Source organism: Vidua chalybeata, chromosome 8, assembly GCF_026979565.1.
Source record: "Vidua chalybeata isolate OUT-0048 chromosome 8, bVidCha1 merged haplotype, whole genome shotgun sequence".
In the NCBI taxonomy this organism is placed as follows: Eukaryota; Metazoa; Chordata; class Aves; order Passeriformes; family Viduidae; genus Vidua; species Vidua chalybeata.
This window is the reverse complement of record NC_071537.1, coordinates 15,483,116-15,504,929: the sequence shown is the minus strand read 5'-3', so window position 1 is coordinate 15,504,929 and position 21,814 is coordinate 15,483,116. Positions and strand designations below refer to the sequence as shown.

The window sequence follows — 21,814 nt, the reverse complement described above, 5'->3', positions numbered from 1 at the left end:
AACCGTGTTCTCCAGCATGCCAGGCAGCTGCATCTACTGTGCAAAGCTGTTCTTACTATTGCAGTAACCCTGTCCTGTCCACTTTGTGCTTCCTGGCTGACAGACAGCATCCCTCACTACACAACCCTATTCAATTCCATAGCAAGTTGTTCTCTGAAACTGGAGCAAGAGCTGCATATGCACAGTGAAGCTAAATTAAGGGGTTCAGTGGCAGCTTAGCTGCTGTTTTCATTTCAAGGAATATAAATAAGCTGACAGTAGGACAAAATAACACATTAACCACCACAAGCATAAAATCCTGACCAAGCATTTCTGCCATTCCATCCAAGGAACAAATCTGATCATACCTATGTCAGCAATCCAGCATCCAATTAGCTCTTAAAAGCAGAGTTTGTCCAAAAGTTGCTACTATCAACTACTGTTTAAATTCACACCTTTTTAAAATTTAAAAAAAATCTCTTCTAATAAACAGATTTTTGTTGAGACAGATGAAATACAATGTTTAAAAGTCTTAGTTCTGTTATTCTTCAAGTTTTTTACTTAATTTTAATTTTATTTAAGTAACTTTTATAAACACAATTTCCCAGCTTTATTAGACATTCAATAGATTAATGATTCTATTGGATTGCAACATATTGACTCAGTTATGTCACCAGCTTGTAGTGTCAGTGTCACACACAGACTCCTCCCTGTGTCTCAGGCTTGCCCCTCACTTTGTTCACAATACCCATTCCAGTTGTGTCTCCATCCTCAGGCTTACCTAATCAGTAAGCTTACCTCTGTTTCACACATTTCTCAATGTAGATTTCTTGTCTAAGTAATTTGTCAGCCACAATGCCCCATCACACAAAGCTCTATTGTACCTATGGCATGTAGTTCCCCTCCTGCATTCCTCAACAATCACCAGTCTTAGTTTGCCACCAGTAGCTCCTAACAAATTCCAAGGGGCTTTTGACAGTCCCTCCTCTTCTTTTGCATCTTTCTCAACTCATCCTTGGTCCTGAACCTGCTTCTAGCTTGAATACCTACTTCTCAAAAAAATTCACACAAGCTTTGTTTTCATTCAACTTTCATTTACATGATGTCAAATAGTACTATCAGTGTAAGAGGGAAATGTTATCATTCATTATGAGGAAAATTAGAGTGAGAATTAGAAGGCTTTTTGCTATCCATGGAGTGAAATTCTGCAAGATCCTTTGAGAACTAAGTGAAAAGAGATATGCTCAAATATTTTCATCTGTAGTTGCAAGGAAGATTAATTCTGCTCAGGAATAACTATCTTTGAAATTTCAGCTACTAATCTCTAATAAAATCCCACTGACCATATGTAAAACTAGATATTGCATAAACTTACGGATTTTAAGTCCTTGCAGGACTACTGATCAAGAAAGCAACAAGATTATCCTTGATTTTTTTTTTTTTTTTTTGGCTTTGTTCAGACTCAAAATCACTGAAATGGTGAGGCTGGAAGGGAGCCCTGGAGATCATCTAGTCCAAAGACTTTGTTATGCTGAAGTTCTTGAGAATCCCATTTCTCCAGCCAGTCCAGGTGTCTCTGAATGGCAGCACAAGGAGTGGTGTATTAACCACTCTCCCCAAGTGTGGCTGGCAAGCCTGCTGAGGGTGCACTCTGCCCCATCAACAAGGCCTTTAATGAGGAGGTTACACAATATTGGTCCCCATATTGCACCCCTGAGGATTATGTGGGACTCCTATAACTTTATTGCCAGAGTGACTGAGCCTTTCTTCACCATTCCATTCTGTTTTTTGCTTTCTTTTTTCCTTTTTTTTTTTTTTTTTTTTGTTCCTTTGATTTCTTTCTTCTTTTTTTTCTTTCTAATTTAATAATAGAACAAAGATTGACAGAAGAAAATTTAGGCTCAGTTCAGGAAAATAACCTAGCTGCATGAAAGGATTTTGGCATACACCTGGCAAGAGGATTTTCCTCGATGATATAAAGTCACTGGCATAGGATAATTGGCAGGTGTGTTTGGGGTAAATGTGGCCAAAATGGTACTTCACCTAAGGGATTATGAATTCTTGGACTTGTCTTTTCCAGTTGCATAGAACTGATCTGATATTAAAGGACTGCACATAGTTCATCATGGATGCAGCTGAGAGTCTGGGCCTATAAATCTAATCCTTCTAATCACTTAATCTGATAAATGTCCTTTCTGAAAGTGCAGAAGAATGCTGGTTAGAAGGGAAGAATCGGAATTCTTTTAAAGCCTAATTGCCTCATGATCACCATTATTTTAATGTATGATACAGCCAACAATTGGCCATGATATGTAGTTCATATGCCACCTCTTAATACTAGTTTATCCCTGCCAGGAAAGGGAAAGAAGGTCCTTGGCTGTATTTATGTGCATAGTACTCCACAATAACAATGCAAGCCTTCTCACCATTATTCTAACAATGTTAATTGGGAGGAGTTCAGCAGACGTGTCTGGTATTCTCTGAGGTCCAGCTGGTATCCAATTTCCAGCAGAGTTTGCTGAGAAACATGAAGGTCAAGTAACTTCCCCAAGGTTACACCATAAATGGCTCAGCTGGGATTAGGACCCAGATTGGCTTTGCTCCTAATCTTTTGCCTAATTAATCACTGTAGTCTCTCTCTGCAAATACTGAACAGGTTCATCTTTGTAGTTTTACCAACAAAAAGTTGTAGGCAAACTCACTTAATTTGGGGGAATGAGAAGGGAAATAATGAAATAGCATAAGCAAAGTTAACTCATAACTGAAATGGAAAACAATTAGGACTGGATTTTGCTTCTGGGAGATATTATTGTAATGGCTGTGTTGTGCTTCTCTTCTTGATCTCTTATGTTTCAAAACTGTGCACGTTCAACCACTCTCTCCTATCAACTGTCAGTACGTATGCTGTTGAGAGTACAGTATTTGATGAAATTTCTGGACTCTTTTATTTATCTTTATTGTAACTCAAGGAAATTGGCTGACTGGAAACACAGAAGCAGTAACAAGGTGGTTGTCACATGGTTTATTTATCCTTTTGTAAGACTGTGATGCAAATACGGCAGCATTTTGGACACAAAACTGTTACAGTACAGTTGTTTTACTCATCTCTTGTGTGGGATGGTGTAGTCTAAGAGGAAAATCAGCAACCACAGTTTTTGGGTACTTTCTCTGATTTTCTCTAACTGAAACTTATGGTCAGTATTATGGAGCACCAAACAGTTTATAAGTGCCAGCTGGTTTTAATTAAAGGCTTAGTTTCTCTTCTTAGTTGTTTTGTAATGACACTTCATTACAAAACAATGAACATGCTCACACCAGCAGTCTGCCTGTTTCTGTAGATAGGAATGGGTACAATGTACAAGTCTTAGAAAGCCTTATGGGGCACAGAACTAAAATAATAGTCAACACATGGATTAAGGAGCCAGAAAAACAAAAATGGCTTTATTTAGCCTGTTGCTAAACTACATCATCACAGTGTAACTGATCTCCTGTCATTAGGCAGTGAAACCCAAGGCCACTGAGCACAATTAAAAGGCAACCTGACACCTGCAGTCTCCAATAAAACTTTTTGAAATAGGTAGAAAGAGAATATGCAGCTTATAAAGAGGCTGAGGATGCTATATGAAGGATTATCCATGGTAGGTTCCTACTTCAAATTTAGTCCAGTACTATATGGTCTGGACTCTTACATAAAGGGTGTTCAATCTCCATCTCCACTCTTCAAAAGTTACTACTTGATATTAGTAATCTCAGCAAAAGTGCATCAGATGAATGAATATGGAAGTGGGACTTATTTGCAGTGCCATTACAGATGATTAAATACAATTACATAGTTGTGGGGCTATGCAGAGAAACTCTCTTGTGCTGCTGCCTTTGTCAGACCTGCAGTGCAGAAAAGGATCTGCTAGCCTAAGATTCAAGATGCAAGATGACACAAAATTTAAGAACTGAAAACTACATATAATTATAGTATAAATATAACTAAATATAATTATATATAATTAAATATAATTATATATAAAAATATAACTATATATTAAACCAAAAGATTGCTAGATTTTAGTTTAAGAATAATAATTTAAAATCAATTTGAAACCTTCTAGGGAGCCAATGAAACAGATCAAAATTGGATAAACTGGGGAAGATTTCTGCCAATATCTAACTTGATACCATAATGAGACGTTTTCAAAGCAATTTCTAGAAGATCCAGATAAAATTCAACATGTGGTGATATAACAAAGGTACAAAAAAGCACAAAGGTATGTGAAGAAAAGAAAGGAATTTAGTTTCCCATGATATTCAAAGTCAGTATGTATTTTATTAGGAGAGGTTTATCAGTGGTGAATGGAATGGAAGTTATTGTTCAAGCAGCAGAGGAAAAACAAGTCCTGTCCTATTATGCATGGAGATACTTCTGCAATTTCCACAGAATTCAACAGGAAGCAAACATTCATGCCTGAATATGGTTTACTTCTCTGGTTTTAATTTGGTGTGAAGTGGATGTATCTCTGGTTCAAATGCAGAAAGTCCTGTCAATACTCATGAGAAAAATATGTTGTATGAGAAACGTCACCTTGTTCTTGAAAAAGAAACTCAAGAATTTCCTAACTAATATCAAAGAATGTTGATTGGTCTGTTGAAAAAAACAGCTATTGGTCTGTTGAAAAAAACAAATTAATCTTATAATAACTAATTCTTTAGGAGCGCACACCTTCACTCCCACCAACAGATACACTGAAGCAGAGAGGGTAAACAGCCTGACCTGAAGTGTGCAGGTGTGGACATGTGCATCTGGATGGTAAAAACTCATGAGAGGGCTCTACTGACAGATACTCATAACTATTAGAAATGCAAAAATGGACAGAATCTATAGTGTTATAAAATATATAATGCCATGTCTTATGTTATGGCGTAGAACAACTTGTTGGTTTAGACATTTCTGTTTATCTGTACCTTCCAAAAGGGAAATGAGTACCCGCCTTGCTAAACACCAGCCCAGTATCCAGGATGCATTTTGCAATGTTGCATCAGGACAGTATGTGCAATGGTGTGTGGTTTCTAGTTTGTTTGCTACCAAGAGTAAAATCTTCCCCATTTTCAGAAAGACTTGAGGTTAATCTTACTTTCTTAATATTTATATGCATTAGCATTATTGCAGTTTGCCAGTCTCTCTTGTCTCACCTGGGCAATCATGACCCAGCTCACTGCTCACATGTTACTTGACTGCTGATAAAAAGTGTTGGGGTCATGACTATCTGACGACGAGGAAGATGCTCGTGCCACTCAAGATATCCTGCTTGCTCAGCTGCCACTGAAAATTGTGAAGTCAAGATATTGCCCACAGACAGTTCAGGCACCTCTTAATAAGTCATCTAGCCATAACTAGTTTTCTAAAGGGTAATGGCCTCACCTCTGAGAGGCTGGTATAGCCTGTCTTGGTGCACAAGAAATAGGGCCAGGTACTCTGGGAAGCTCAATACCTTTTAGTTGTAATTGTGCTCTAGAATCTTAATATTGAGTGTTATTTCCTGTCTAAAATCCTGATCCAATTTCCCGCTTTCTAGATCTAGATCTTGTCCTAGTTCCTTCTACTGAGTGCTAGATCCTCATCTGCCCTTCATCTGTTCAGCCCTGGTGCCTAGATCTTGCCTCTTTCTTTTCCAGCTCCAGTTTCTGCTTTAAATTAGCTTGTCTGAACTTGTTTCTGTGTGGACTACTCATGATGCTGAAGACACTTGCAAGCATTGAGACTAAAATTATAATGAGCCAAATGGGATCTTCACTTAACCATGCAAACCTTAGTTTTCATAAGCTTAAAACATTTTCCAAGGACAGTGACTGTGATTAGACAGTGATAGTCTAATCAAGAAATAAGATCTGTAAAATTCTAGTTCAAGCTGCTATGAAGGTGAATCACATCTTTCAGCAGAATATCAGTAATAGATTTACATGTGGTAGAACCATAAATAAAGCTATAAACTGAAAAAAAATTGTTTACATATTTCTAAGAGTGCTTCTTCCTTTTACTGTTTGGTGACACTTCCCCATTCAGAAATGATAACAATAAAAATGTCTCTTACCCATTTCACATATTGTGAAGGCGGAGAGATGCTTTTTCCACAAGTTTCCAAAGAAGATTCAGTAAATACCTAAGAATGTTTTCTCAGTTGTACAACAGACGCCTTGTATGCAAGTGATCAGAAATTGTACTTGAAAAATATATGCTGAGAATAAGAGTATGAATAAGGATATTCATTATAACAGGGCCTCTTAACTGGATGTGTCCATCTGGTGGCTGTATTAAGATAATTAACAGAGGCAACTGATGTACAGGGTCTATTTAGCAGTGAATCATTTAGCCAAAAGCAGATTCCAACAGAGCTGTAGAAGATGATGGCAAAGGCTGCAATTTCCCAAGCTGGCTTGAGAAGCGTACTGTCATCAAATTTTGGCATGGTTCTATTTCACCCGTCTTCCTGTAGAAAGACAAATTAATTTAAATTCTTGTTAGATTGAATGCAATAGTTTTCATTTGACCTTTTATTCCTGAAGTTTTAGCAATTATGGTTCAGATAGCTCCAAGACTGATTTGTGCCATGAAATCCACCAAGAAAACTAAATTGTTGACTTCCTTCATTGTTTGCAACATTGCTTTAGATGTGCAGGTGGAGACATGAAAAGAGTTCATAGATGTTCTGATATTAATAATGACACCTTTAGCTGTCATCATTAAGGCTGTTATGTTCATAAGATAATATACCTAGAAAAGGAAGCCTTAACATTATGTTTTCCTGCTGTTTTTCCCTAAGCAAAACAGGCTATTTATCATAACAAATACAGAGTCAAAATTACAGTGACATATGTCACTGACAGTGACATATAGGCAACCATACATTGCTTAATACTTCAAAATCAAAACCAATAATGTAGTGTATTAGGAACTGCTTAAAAAAGCAGTTTTCTTATTTTGTCTGTGTAGTGATGTTTCATCTTAGAAATATGGGGCTTCTCTTACAGCCCTACAGCTTATTCATATAAGCATTGTTTGAAGTACACTGTACTTTGTGAAAGAAATGAGCCCTGCCTAGCCAATGTATTATTTATTTAAGTGACAAGCACAGTTTGGAGAGTTTTGTACAGTATAAAATACTAGACTTGAAGAATGAACTCAAAGTCCCCCCTCAAAGGCTTTTATGTAAGAATTCACCAGTAAAATGTTTAATACAGGAAGTCAAGTTAGCACCTCTCAAGAGTGAAGTGGCATGGAACAGAAAAGAATGGATGTATTTTCTTTGAAGCCTCCATTTGTGTGTTTACCTGTAAGATTACCCTTTCTATTTATAGTCATTACAAGAATTTGAAACAACCACCTTGCAGTAGGATTACTTGACTCAGACTTATTGTTACTATCACAACAGATATTTTCTAACTCCTGTGAACCTGATATACTTAAAAAGAAATAGAATCTTAATTCTTTCTTGCTTATCATTCAAAGACTGTCCTGCTGTGTAGTCTGCCTACAAGGCTAAGTAAGACCTGTCAATTCCTAAAGATAATTTTCCTACATCTGAGTATGTTTAGCCCCAGGTTCCTTCTTCCAGGAGTTTCCAGCCTCTGCTACCTGTAATATTGCCCACCCACTTGTACCATGAAGACAGGCATATTTTTTTAAATACATTTTTCACGGACATATTCAGAACTTGCTGTCTTCTGGAGAAACAGATAATCATTGCAGCTGTTCTGGTGACACTGAGTAGAGGCTCTAGCTGCCAAGCAGTACATAAGAATATGGTTTATAATCACATTACATACAAGCCAGGAAAGAAATATAAATTAATTATATTTTATAAAGTATGTATTTAATATATTTATTAAATGTTGACATAGAAAAATTCATGAGATTGAGTTTTATTTACTGTCACTAAAAGTCACAAAGTGATTCAGAATTTTTCTGCTATAATTTTGGAATCATTTAGTCCACATCATAAGAAAACTATCAGAAACAGGAACTCTTCCAGAAAACCCATACAGCCAATAGATGAGCACTCAGAATTTCAAACCACTGGAGAAAAACCAAAATGAATTTGCATCTGTAAGAACAGACTTGTGGAGGTTTCTGCATTCCAACTCTTCTTTATGAAATATCTGTGAAAGACTGCCAAATTGTCTCAAAAGTGTCAGTAGAAAAGATTACAGAACAAAATTAACAGCAGCAAAGCCAGTATGATCACAGCTAGGAGTTTTAGTGCCATAAAGAATGAGGTAGCTGCATGACTATGTCTGAGATGTAATTTTTTACTTAAAATTGATGTTTTAAGTGAAAGAATAGAAGACGGCATATGGGACATCGATTGTTTACAGGATTTATGAGTTGAATGAAAGAGCTATTTACTATTAACTCTTATTAACGTAAGAGTTAATAGTATGAGAAATGCTTAATTAATGCTTAATACTCTGTAAGTATTACTTTACTTACAGAGCAAAGTAATAGAAACACTAAAAAAGCATAGAATACATGAATATCTTGATTAATTGTACAGATTTTAAACTTCATTAGTTTAAATTCATGTTAGATTGAATAAAAAGTGTGAGAGAACCAAGATAAAAATTGCCATATATAAAAAAACTTTGTGAAATTTGGCTATCACACATACCAACACTGAATAATTGCAAATATGAAAATCTAGCTGAAAAAATGTTCTCACCTTAAGCCAGGTATTTCCACTTTTTTGTAACTCAAATACAGAACAGACTAGCAGTTATTATTTCTAACTGAGGAAGAAGCTTTCCCATTTGTGACTGAATTCAATGATTTCAGGCAAATGCATGAGCAAGGTTTTCCTTAGAAAATTAGTTCATAGAATCATTTGGTTATTCATGGTTGATCTTTGCCTTAGGATATACTTTTGAAAACACATTCTTTCTCCCCTCAGTGTTTCTGAGGAAATATATCCATCAGTCCCAATTATTTGGTGTGAAATAATTTCTGATAGTCCAGTAGATTATGAAATAAATTGTTCCAAACCATCCTGCCACCCAAACCATAAATAAGCTGAATATCTAAAGAAAATCAGGGTTGTAATAGTGCTGTTTGTGAAACATCTATATACTAGAGGAAACCATTAAATTTTCAATTTTAAAACATCACAAATATAGAACTAATAGCAACAATAATAAAAATCACATTATAAAGGCTACTTATTTGCACCTAATTGCCCTACCAATTTATAACAGACTAATGCTAATGAGATGTAGTGGGAAGCCCTGCCATTGATTCTAGTTCAGATGCAAAGAGTAATGTGATGTAATGCACACTGGGACAGTACAAATACCCTTAAAGCTTCCAAAATACTACAAAGCTTACATATTTTTTGGACACAATAGCCAATGGTCAGGAAAAAAAAAAAAAAAAACAACAAACCAAACCAAAGAAACCCAACCAAAACAAAAAACCAACAAACCCAAAACTAACTCCAGATGTCGGAGCAATTTTTTTTTTTGTGAAAAGTAAAAACTGTTGTGGGATATTGTGTTTTACAGAACACAGACTATCTTGTGGTTGAACATCATTTTCACAGGGTGTCCCAAAGAAAAGTGGACCAAATTCAATTTAGCTTCTGGAAAAGAGTGAAAGACTAGACTATTATGTGGATCTCATGTCACAATTCATGCCACGTGAGGTTCAATTGCCAGCATCAGGATAATTTCTGGACTCCTTGGGAAGACTTTGGTCTTCCTTTGATTTCCTTGATGGCTTTCAGTTTAGTCTCTGCTCTGAACTTGGTAAAAAGGCATTTTTTTGTCTTCTTCTCTCTTCAGTAGTAAGGCAGTTTCTTATGTTGTAGTTTATAAGGGGTTCCTGGTATTCCTGCACATGGGAAGGTTGTAGACTATTGTTACTACTGAGAAGTTTTTGGGAGCATTTTTGCAGATGCTTACTTTCATGACTAATGGGCTCTTTCAGGAATTTTGGGAGAAGCTACTACATAATGCCAACGTTTTTGGTGGGCTTGCCCATTGCTGTAGTTTTTCATTGGATTGCCACCTTTTTCATATATTCCTACACAGATCCTAATTGCAGTAGAATTTTATTAAATTGTGTGTTTTGATGTAATCTTTTTTGATTCTTGAGCAATGAAGAATCTCAATGGATATGAATCTCAATGGAGATTTCTTCTTCCTTTCTTGTCTCTTGTTGGTGTTATTCCACATGGGTTTTTTCCTGTCTCATGCTTGGCACTCATATGTGTTCTAAATTTGAATTACAAAGTAATAAAATACAGATAAAATATTTGGTCTTATCTTACATGTAAATTCGTTGGGATTAATAATTGACAATATGATGTATATTTTAATTTAACATTAGGAATACACCAATTTGATACTCTAGCTGCTTGTTAGAGTAATGATTTTAATGGATCATTCTTTTCTGTTATCTTTTCTGACTTTAGGGTTTCAGTCAGAACTATGCTGTTTTTCTTTCTTTTTCTTCAGCTGTAGTTAAGTTCTCAGATATGAAAGACACTTTGGATATGTACAATCCCCCCGTTTTACTTCGAAAAATGTAATGAATCAGAAACCAGAATACTTTTCTCTGCTTGCTTTTGGGACAGATTGATTCATCTGGGTGTAGTAGAACAATTATATAATTCTTTCCTTGAAGATATTTTTTAGGGCCAAGGAACCCACCCCAAAATGGCTTCTATTAATTTTCTTTTACAGTCTAGGACACAAGGGAAATAAGTGATGTCAACTGGAACAAGAAATTAAAAATATGTTCATGTTTAACGTACCTTAGTATACGCATGCACACTCAAAGACATCAACACTCCTCCTTGTTCTCATATTTAATCATGAGTAAATAATGCATTTACTAGTTTGTTGCAACTAGGAAGATGTCACAAGATTTGTGGAGAAAAGTTTTTCTGAATTGCTTGGCTAAATTGTTCATTAGATAGGTTTCCCAAAGGAAAAGCTCAAGCTTTCTCTTCTTTGCTTTTGATTTTTGATCACCGTTTCCTAAGTGGAGAAAGGATTTCCTTTGCAATGGCCTTTTCATTCACAATTCAGCTTTACAGTCGATTTCTGTCATGGGCATTCGCCCTTTTCTGGCCATGGTGCAGCTCAGTTTCCTCCTTCTCACGAGCCTTCATGCTCTCTGGTGACCTCCCTCTGGGTGCTCTTCCATGTGCCCTAAAACCTGGCACAAAGGTAACAGCACGCTCCGACCAGCGAGCACTGTCGGTGCCACTCCGAAGCAGAAATGACACTGTCTCTCTAACAAGACAAGCACTTTGTAGTGATTATCAGCTTTGATTTTTATGTTATTTTGAGCATGTTAAAACAAATTAACTGCTCTAATGCACGTATATTTTCCTGGATGCTTTAACTGCTGACATCTCCTACAGAGAGCTCTTTTTGTATTGCGTCTACTGACGGTGTCTGTGCAGGTCAGCGAACCCATGAGCGCGGCACGATCATCCCGGGCCAGGCCTTCGCCTGTGGGTGTTTTGTGAGGGACAGCAGCTCTCCCTGCCACTGCCCTTGGCCCAAACACGCCCTTGGGTTCAGGGAAGGCACAGCCCCTGAAGGTAAGGACGGGCGGAGTTGCCGTGCCGCCCCCACGGCCGTGCCACGTGCCCAAAGGCCACAGCCAAGGAGGAGAAAGAGGAGCGGGACCAGGACGAGCAGGACGGAGGCAGCCGGACCTGCCGGCACCGCCCCGCCCCCTCCCCTCCCCCTTGGGCCTCGTCGGCCGCCGTCCGCCCATCCCTCAGGTGAACGCGTATCCCTCCGCCGCGGCCGCCCCTCGGCCGGGCTCGCACCCGGCAGTGCCCGGATGGAAACTGTGATGGCGGCCGGCAGCGCCTCGCCGGGCGGTGGCGGTACCCGAGGTAACTCCGCGGGGGGCGTCGGGCGGGGAGTGGGGAGGCCCCGCGCGGTGCGGGAGGGACGGCCCGGCGAGGCTCGGAGGGGGCAGGGGGCGCGAGCGGCCGCGGCGGGACGGGACGGTGCCCCGTGGTGAGGGTGAGACATTAAATAGTCCGCGCTCGCCGCCGCGGGAGGCTCGCGGGGCAGCCGGGGCTGGGGGCGGGCGGGACCGCGGGCGCACCCGGGGCGGCGGGACCGGGCAGAAATGGTCTCGTGTGCTGCCGGTGGGTCGGCCGCGGCACCGTATCCCTCCGCCGGGCTGCGCGCCGAGAGTTGCGGCCGCCCCGGGGCCGTGCGGGCGGGGGCGGTGCTGCCGCGGGGCTGCCGGCGGGGAGCCGGCCAGGGACGCGCCTCGCTCGTCCCTACCCCGATGTCGCCAGCGCCCGCTGCTGTGCCCGCGGTCAGACGGAGCTCCCGAGCTGCCGCCGCCTCGTCGGCCGCCCCGCGCTTTGTCCGGCGCTTGGCGGCCGCCGCAGCCCCTGGCCGGCTCCCGTGGCACCGCTGCTCCCCCGGCAGCGCCGGGCGGGCGGGAGCAGTGTCAGCCCGCCGCTGGGCTGGCGCTGGCCGCTTGTCGCCGCCGCGTTCGCTGGCTGCTGTGTTTGTAAATGGCAAGTTCGCCTTGTGGCAGGGGCAGTCTGTGCGTGTGAGCTCTGAGAGTGCTTTTTGTTTTTTTGTTTTTTTTTTTTTTTTTTAAACTAAATCGCCGTTGTGTTGGTCAGGTTGTGTCTGACTGCTCCAGCTCTATGGGTTTCTTAAGATCTAGTTTTGTGAGTTCCTGCATTTGTGCAGGTCTTGGGAGACATTAAGGCGCCACTCTAAATTTGCAGGCACACGGAATAGAACTGGACACGGGATGTGCTTCAGTATAATTTTATTTATTACTTTAATAAAATTTAAGCCAAAATTTCTTTAGAAACCTTGAAGATACTGCTTGCTAGGATACATATTTTGAATGTAGTTCGAAATAGGAAAACTGTAAAAGTTACCTAATTTAGCAGTGTCTTCTAGCTGTAATTTCTCTCTAGATCAAAGCATATAGCTTAAACTTTCTATCTGTACTTTTATTAAACAAAATATGGACAAATTGCAGCACTTTGAGGGGGGAGAAAATTGTGACTGAGAGCCTCAAGTGGTTACTTATGCTTGTTCATAGTGGTTTGGGGATTTTTTGAGTGAGAGTTAACTGTGGCACATGCTTATTATTTTCAATGTTTGTACTCATTTTGTCTGCATTTAAATCTACTTACTTGTTTCAGCTGCTGTAAACGTAATATTTTGCCTTTTTTACAGGCTTTTGCACAACTTCATAGAAACTTACAATTAGGTCTTTGCCATTAAAATTTTTGCTTGAGAAAAGATAAGTGCCTTTTGAGTTCAAGTTAAAGTTTGATGGAGTACCAGTCACTTCTTTCTATGGTTTTTAGGTTATCATGTGTTTATGCTTCCCAGCTATAAATGCCTGAGGTGTAGTGGCAAAGCTAAGGTAAAATAGGCATTGGTATATTGTGTATCTATACAGTATTGGTATTGCATTTGATGGTGTTCTTTGGGAGAAAAGTTGGTATGTATTTTTGTCTTCAATGTATTAAAAATCTACATAATGTAAATTTGTGAGGGATTTGGGCTTTTCAGCTTATTCTTTCCCGTTTTTGCTTGTATTTACACCATTTAAAATACCTTTTATTTTGTTTCCAGAACTTTTTCTAGTATTTGTCCTGACTGTGGCCTTGTCTGAGTCTTGCAATCTTACCTCTTTTGTGTGTGTGGAAAAAGCCCAGCTGTTGAAGAACTGAAGTCAAGTATTTTCTTAACGTGTAAGTCAGACTTCTTTGAAAATATACCTTTAAGTTCCCTGGGATAAAAGAAAACCTTTTTAGTGGTTGCTTTAAGTAAATATCTTTATTTGTCATGTTGCAGGAGATTGTTGATAGTTGCATGTTACCCAAAAATAACAAAATGAAATTGTAAGTTATTAGGTTAACTAATTGAAGGGGATCTGAGATTGGGACTCTTTGCCAAACGTAAATGTTGCCTAGTTGAGGACCACATTGGCTTGGTATTGAAAGCCTGAGCCTTGATCTCTGCAGCACTTTATCCACTTCTGATTTCTATAGTTTTAATTGTAAACGTACTTCAGTTTTCAGTGTCTGGCAGTATAACCTTTTAATCTGAAGGATGGGCAGCTACCTACCATCAGGATCATGTATTGTATCATGCAAGCCGTAATCTTTGTGTTGCACCTGGGTTTTAAAAAAGTTGTTCAAACAAACAAATCCAAATCATTTTTAGTTACTTATACTTTATGTGGAAGTTCAACTTACTTCTATTCAAATAAGGGATATACCATTGGCAAGAGAATGCATTTTAATGCAGTACTCTTTTGATGGAAATGGAATGTAAATGCATGAGTTGTTCTCTTCTCAAGGCTCAAAGCTGGGTGATATCCCACGTATTAATCTTTTGTGTGGAAGATGGGGATTGTGTCATTGAGTTAAAAGAAAAATAAAAATCCTGTACCCAAAGTGTTTCCATTTGGAGAGATTCTGAGGAGGAAGTGTATGTCTCTGTGGTTTCTTGTTTTGGGGTTTTTTTTTTTGGATGTCAGATGTGTAGTTGAAGTCTTGCAGGTCTCATATCTGGAGAACACAGTTAAGTGAATTTACTTGATATTAGAGTCTGTGTTTATTATTTTCAAGAATTGTGCAGAAGTGCTAGTATCTTCTCCAATGGAAGGCATTAAAGCATGTGCTTAAAAAAAGTGTTTTGCTTTTCTTGCTACATGATACAAGAACATGGACTTGAAAATTTTTCAGTCTCCATTTTCTCTGTAAGGTATTTGCATGTCTAATGCTAGATACTTCCTTCTCCCAGGACTGTGGGAAAATATTTGAAAGACTTTAGGGCTGATGCTTATGATGGCTTGGAGATCTAGAAACAGTCCTTGCACTTATTCACAGTGAGGGTATGATCATTATTTGAGTTGGAAAGTGAATAGTTACGATGATCTAATGAGTTGCAAGTCTGTGTTGCTTCAAGGTGAACCCAAAGGTAGGGGAGAGAAATTCACAAATCAGATTTCAGCCAACAATTTACTAACTTTTGTTAGGAAAGAAGAAAGTGACTTTGTGACTTGTACTGTGGAAAAAGTTTTTTAATTATAAGTGTTATACTAGTGAAGAAACAGTTCTTCCTTTCCAGTGTTGCTTTTCAGAATTTAAGTTAATTTTGCTGCTGTTCCAATTCTGCTGATTCTGTGTCGACATTCTGTGCAGGAGTGTTGTTCAAGCATAGACTTGAGCTGCTGTAAATTGTTGATGCAGCCTCTTATGGAAACACTGACATGAAATCTGTAGTGAGACAGTGATGCTGACCATAACTGTTTGAGCCTTTTAATCCATAGAGGGGTACTGTTGTCAATCATGCACTGAAAATATTAACATGTACCCAGGAACATGCAATGAGAAACCTGAGAACTTTTATCTGTTGACTGATTCAGACTTGTGTGGTACTAAAGGTAGGCATGTGAAAAATTCATTGTAGGTCAGTGTGATTGGATTTTTGCTGTTGGTAAAGGTCATGTCTGCATTAGTGAAGTAGATATTTTGTCAGATTCTGATTTTGCTTTCTTTCCTTTTTAAACACAATAGCAACTAATACAGTAGCACACTTGAGTAATAAAAATGTCAAATTCTGTAGATTCTGACTTTTTTTAGTACTTCATTTAGTGACCCATGTCACAAAGGAGTGTTTTTATTTGCGTGAAATCCCAAATGAGTAATAAACACAAGCTTCATTTAAAAAAAGTAGGTCTTTGGATTTCTTTATGCTTACAGGGTGGGAGAAACCCAAAATTTGATGGCATGTATTTTTCAGTAGGTGTTCTTTAAAACATACTTTTCAAGTTTTATATATTTTTTTAAATAAAACATCAACCGACAAACACCCCCAAAACAAAGAAATAACAGTTATAGTGTAATAGCTTTTTTTTTTTTTGCCTCATCCTTTTTTTTTCACCCCTTGAGTAATATTATAAAAATTAACTACTTCAGAGATTGGCATATATTTGTTAGTGAATTGTAATAGGTATTCTCGTTGCATTAGTTTTAAAAGTAATTATTTGCTTTGTTTGTTTTTTAATTTCAGGAGAATGAAATGGGGAAGTTGTAGAGCTTTGAGAATAACTTGGTGCTGTTGTCTCATTTGCTGCCGGAAGTAAGACCCAAGAATTCACATAAGGAAAAGTAGAACCTAAAATCATGTCATCTGAACAGGAACACTTTTTTTGTGACAGAAAGCAAATCAGTTTCTTAAAACACAATGCTCTGAAGAATTTTTCTACAGACATTACCTTGAAAAAAGAACTGGTGTGTGATCCTTTAAGTATGACAATTCAACCAGCAATTTTAGATGTCAACCTCACTTACGGACTAAAAAACGTGAAGATTGAATTGCCCAAGGTGAACATTCCAAATGAAGTATTAATGAAACATGAAGTTGATAGGTTTAGAAAACTCTTTCAGTGTAAGCAGCAAACTGCAAGGAAATCCTTAAGTCTAGAGAAAATAAGTGGAAGCAATCTCAGTTGTTCAGAAGGAAGCCACTTGCAAATTAAACCAGAAATGCAATTTGAAGAAGGGTTGAAAACTGCAGCAAAGATACTGAATTTCACTTGTACGAAGTGCAAGGATAACATTAGATACAGCCCAAATGACCTACAGAAACATTTTCAGCTGTTACACTATGGTGAGTTGCCTCTGTATCCTTGTGAGATGTGCAACTTCTCAGCTAATGACTTTCAGTCGTTTAAACAGCACAGACGCATCCATCGTAGCACTTTAGTAAAATGTGAGCTCTGTAATGATGAACAGATATACACTTTGTTGGCTTTGACAAAACACTTCTTATCAAAGCATTGTGTAAATGGACACTTTCAGTGTGAAAAATGTGGGTTTTCTACCCATGATGTGGGTACGTTTGTTCAGCACATTCACAAGCATAAGGAGATTCCCTATAAATGTGGAAAATGCCATCAAGAAAACTTTACAGAAGAGGAGCTCCAAAATCATCTTCTTGTTCATACCAGTATGTTTTCTTTTGGTTGTCCCTATTGCAGTTACAGCACATCACGGAAAGATTATCTCTTAAAACACATCATAGCTTTACACAGAGACCACTTCATTGCAAAAGAAAAACTGGAAAAGGATAAATATGAAAAAAGAATAGTAAAGACTCCAGCAGGACTGAAGCTTGTGTTAAGAAGGTATAAAACAGGAGCATCAAAAAAGCCACTTTGGAGACGGAAGAAGATAAGCAGTGGAAGTGACAGTGCCGGAGAAGAAAATACACAAGTGCTAAGAAGTGTGAATAAAATTCAGACAAATGCTGAGGAGCTGAACCAGTGTATGAGAGATGTGGAAACAAATGAAGAGAAAGATCAAATGAAATACATGGAAAAGCGTCATTTCGTGGGTGGAATGCTCTCTGCTACTACTGCACAATACAATAAGGCAGATGATGGGACAAGTTACGGCCTGGGATTATTGAAAAATGGTGTTCATGGGCCAACAGTATTGATGGTTAAAAACAATAAAATAGCTGTTCCAGCAAATTACAGTGCTAAATTTATGGGCTTTAAAATGGTAGATGGAAAACAACATATTGTTATAAAATTACTACCTACAAGTAAGCAAAATGAATATTTGTTGGGTCAGAAAGTTGATCCTGTTAAAGATCGTTCTGCAACTCCTTTGCTACAGACTGCTGATCCCTGTGGCTTGTCTTCAGGTGCTATACCACGTGTAATTGATCAGTCAGCTTTAACGAACAATTGTGTTCATCCATTAACCTCCTCTCCATTTTCTTGTCCTGCTCCTCATTCAGGAAAAACAAAAGTGGAAAAACAAAAGAACTCCATATTGTATGGTAGGAGTGCTTCTGAAACTGTAGCACCTTCTAATATAGGTGAAGGAGAACGTCCAAATTGTTTGCCAGTGAAGCTGGACTCAACTGTACCTCCACATGAAGAGGTAACAAAAGTTGGAACTCAAACTAGTATCTCATGGGGAAGCTTTCGTCCTTCAAGTCATCCTCAGGTATTATCACCCGCTATTGCAAATACCCTTCATTATGACCCTGTGAAAATGGCCTTCTTTCCTGAACTGAAAATGCAAAATGGTGGCCTGAATAATAGTAATGGAACTAATAATCTCTGTTATTCAACCTCAGTGGATTCATCTAATGAAGGGTTGTTGTCTTTTCACAACTATTCCAAAATGGACTCTTTGGATAATCCATGTAGCATTTGGACGTCAACAGATGACAGGTACAAAGAATTTAGCAAAAGAAGTTCTTTTCAAAACAGTAGAAATGAACCTGCATCTTCACATTCAGAATCAATGAAAGATTTGAAAGCAGAGAAAGTTGTGTCAACCCAATCAAATATTAATAAAACTTACAAACACATAAACACTAAGAATAACTCTGTGTCTTTTAAAAGCCAGTCTAAATGTGGTGTTGACAGTGAGTGTTTTACTGAGGACAAGCATAATGGCCAACAGTATTTGGACACTAACGTAGAGCAAGGCTTTCAGAACGTAGCTGAGAAATTCCAGGAAAATGCCTCTGATGGTGTTAACTCTTTTTTAATGCCTAAAATCACATCTGTTTTCTCATTACAAAGTGAACAGGCAGCTAATTATTTATCACCTGAGATAAACCAATTACTGCAAGATGTGTTAAAAGTAAAAACAACTTCTCAGCAGGAGCTCCACAGCAAGACTAACTGTGTCAAACTTCGTTCTGATAAGCTGCTTTCTGGTCCTGAGAGTGGGAATGCAGCCTGCGTGTGTTTAAAAAGCTCTGCAACTGCATGTGGTTTTCAGAGGCCTCCTCCTAACGTACACTTCCCTTTATGTGAGAGAGAGTTCAACACAAGATGTAGCACAAATGAAGGTACATGTTATGGGAGAGAAAGACAGACACCCAAAACAGCACTTGATTCACAGGACATGGACAAACTATCCAGAACTCCCGGTGTTGGTACATTGCTAAAAACTCCTACTCCTACACAGCAGTTAGTGAAAGATAAAGTACTGTCTGCAGCTCAAAATCCTAGCAGCTTTTCACCAGTTTTGCCTGTTCTTCAGGAAGAGAAGAAAGCCCTTTTTGTTCAGTCCCTTCCATCACGATTTTTCGTTCCTTTCCACCTTTCTAACCAGTCTAGACAACAGGTGGTGTCAGGAAAATCTCTTCCATCAACCAGTTCATCAGATGAGCATGTTAGTAAAGGTGTACCTGCATCTTGTGTTTCAAGTAAAGGACCTGGAATGATTTTGACTTTTAGTGGGGCAGTTGGAACAGTCGCAAATACCACTAATGATAGTTCTCAGGTTTTAGGGGGAATTACATCCAGAGAATTTGGGAAAATAACCATATCAGCTTCAGAAGTGAAGGGGGAAAATGGCAGTTTTAGAAATTTAAGAAGTTCCTGTAATGGGGAAGTATGTGGTACAGTAAATGACTCGTTGAATAGTATGCCGTTCAAAGCACCTCTTGTAGTTACAAACTCAACAGAGTCGGCTGTGAAGGCAACTTCTTCTGTGAAGGTGTTACCAGAGCACCAGGATTCTGTCTTTGGTTCTTTGGAGTCAGTAAAACAACAGGAAATTAAACAGGAACAACATGTTTATGCACTTTCGCCTGATGGACAGCAGGGAGTTTTTCTGAAATATATGACACCAAACAAGCCTGTAGTTCATAAACCAATTTTTTTTCAGGATAATGCTCATCAAAATCGTCAACCAAAGAAAACTGGAGCCATGCAACAACAGACTTTGCTGAAAATTAAGACTCCTACTTCAGATACACTGTCTGATAATACTCAGTCAGTAAGCAACTTGGTGCCCTCACTACATGTGGATCACTTGCAGTCCCTTACTCCTGCACTAGCACAGAAACAAACTAATCTTAGTTTTAATGATGCCTTAAACTTACCAGGTGGGTTAATGCCAGCAAATGCCTCTTTGGCAAGCTCTAATCCAGCATATCATGTTCCTCCTGTAGAACCTGTTTATTCTGCTAAATCTGCAGGGACGCGGTTGCAACAACGTTCTATTGAGAGTACACAAGTAATAGCTGCTAACAAGAGGAATAACTCTGGTTGTCAGAAGTCCACATGGACCACCCAAAACAGAACTGCAAAAGTAAAACCTAATTTAAAACAAGCTGGATCCAAAAGTTCAGGAACTGTGGGTGGGCAAAGAAACAAGAATTTCAAACGTAAAAGGAAGGCTAGTTGCCCAGAACCTCCTAGAAAGAAAGCAATGTTGCACAGAAAGTGTAAAGAAAAGAATCGGGCTGAAATTGTTAGGGAATCAGGTAGCCCTTACAAACCAAGGGCATCAAAAAAAACTGTGAGGACTTTGAAATTACTCCCTTTTAATTCTAACCAGCTTGTAAAATGCCCCCGGAGAAATCAACCAGTTGTTGTGCTTAATCATCCTGATGCAGATGTTCCAGAAGTTGTAAATGTAATGAAAAGTATTGCTAAATTTAAGGGACATGTTCTTAAAGTTTTATTGTCAAAAAGAACTGTTGAAGCTCTTCTGCAGCAAGACCTCTGCAATCCTTCAGATGTAACTACTGATAATTTTTCTCAAAAAAGATACAGGACAATAAAACCTCTCAACCCTGTAAAAGAAAGATTTGTCTTAAAATTGACACTGAAAAAGACTAGCAAAAACAATTACCAGATTGTGAAAACTACCTCTAATAATACCTTGAAAGCTAAGTTTAGCTGCTGGTTTTGTGGTAGAATATTTGACAATCAGGATAATTGGGTAGGACATGGACAGAGGCATCTGATGGAGGCTACTCGAGATTGGAATTCATTAATGAAATGATGACCAGTGAAGAAAATATTCATTTAAGTTTTAAAAAAACCCAGTTGGATTAAAATACACAAGTCATTCTGTTTTGTATGTCAGTATTGTAACTGAGGTTGAAAAAGGATGCAAAGTGCTTGTGTTTTAAAAGGAGGAGTGTATTCCCAATTGCCATCAGATTTGAGAATGATCAGAGAACGTTGTGGTTTAAATAACTTGTAACTAACTGCAAATACAATTCCATAAAAATATATATTATTTTTATTACTGCTATCATGTGCTATATTTTTATTCTACAGGATGAGTCTTCAGGGCCTTTGTTCTGTACATACTTAAAATCCCATAACATGTAAATATTTTTATACTTCTTGGATTCTTGCACAGAAATTACACCCCTCCTCCCAATTTTACAGTTCTGTGCATGCACTACTAAAACCAATTTTTAAATTTTTTTTCAAATACACACAGCTGTTATCCTGGGATTTTTGTTATTTTCACTTATTAGCTCTTGATTTTGTTTTTCAGGGATTGAACACTATTATTAGCAAGTGCCTCAAAGATGTGAAGCAGTTTACATTATGTTGACTGTGTAACCTTGGGTCTGTATAGGGCCATTCCCCCACAGTTTCATTTAAACAAAGCCATATGTGAATGCTTTAAGCTATATTGCTATGCACATGACACTTGTACTATTTCTGTGCAGTTTGTCTACTTTCTTAGTGAAGTATTTTTCATATAAATTAATAAAACATATTATGATTGTGTTAATACAGTGAGTCAGAATGAAATTGATTGAAAATATACAGTATATATATTCATAATGTATATGGTGTTTAAGAATGGTGAACATTCCTAATCTGTATTGATTTTGTCACTATTAAATTTGCTATAACTTGTGTTTACAGTATATGACTTTGAGCATTTGTAGAAAATGTTTCTATCTTGCTATGTCTGCCACAAACCCTGTAGGAAGGTCAGGACTTGGGGAGGTGCAGAGTGCCATTTTAGGCTTGTAATTGCAT

The 21,814-nt window shown here is 38.4% G+C and overlaps 1 protein-coding gene across 1 annotated transcript; it reads left to right on the top strand.

The window, feature by feature from the left end:
* The first annotated feature begins 11,703 nt into the window (after window positions 1-11,703).
* ZNF518A (zinc finger protein 518A) lies at window positions 11,704-21,694 on the top strand. The gene is made up of 3 exons (XM_053949404.1): window positions 11,704-11,873; window positions 13,606-13,724; window positions 16,054-21,694. Exon 3 carries the CDS (start codon window positions 16,167-16,169, stop codon window positions 20,808-20,810), a length of 4,644 nt encoding a protein of 1,547 aa, XP_053805379.1. The 5' UTR covers window positions 11,704-11,873; window positions 13,606-13,724; window positions 16,054-16,166; the 3' UTR covers window positions 20,811-21,694.
* Window positions 21,695-21,814: the final 120 nt, after the last annotated feature.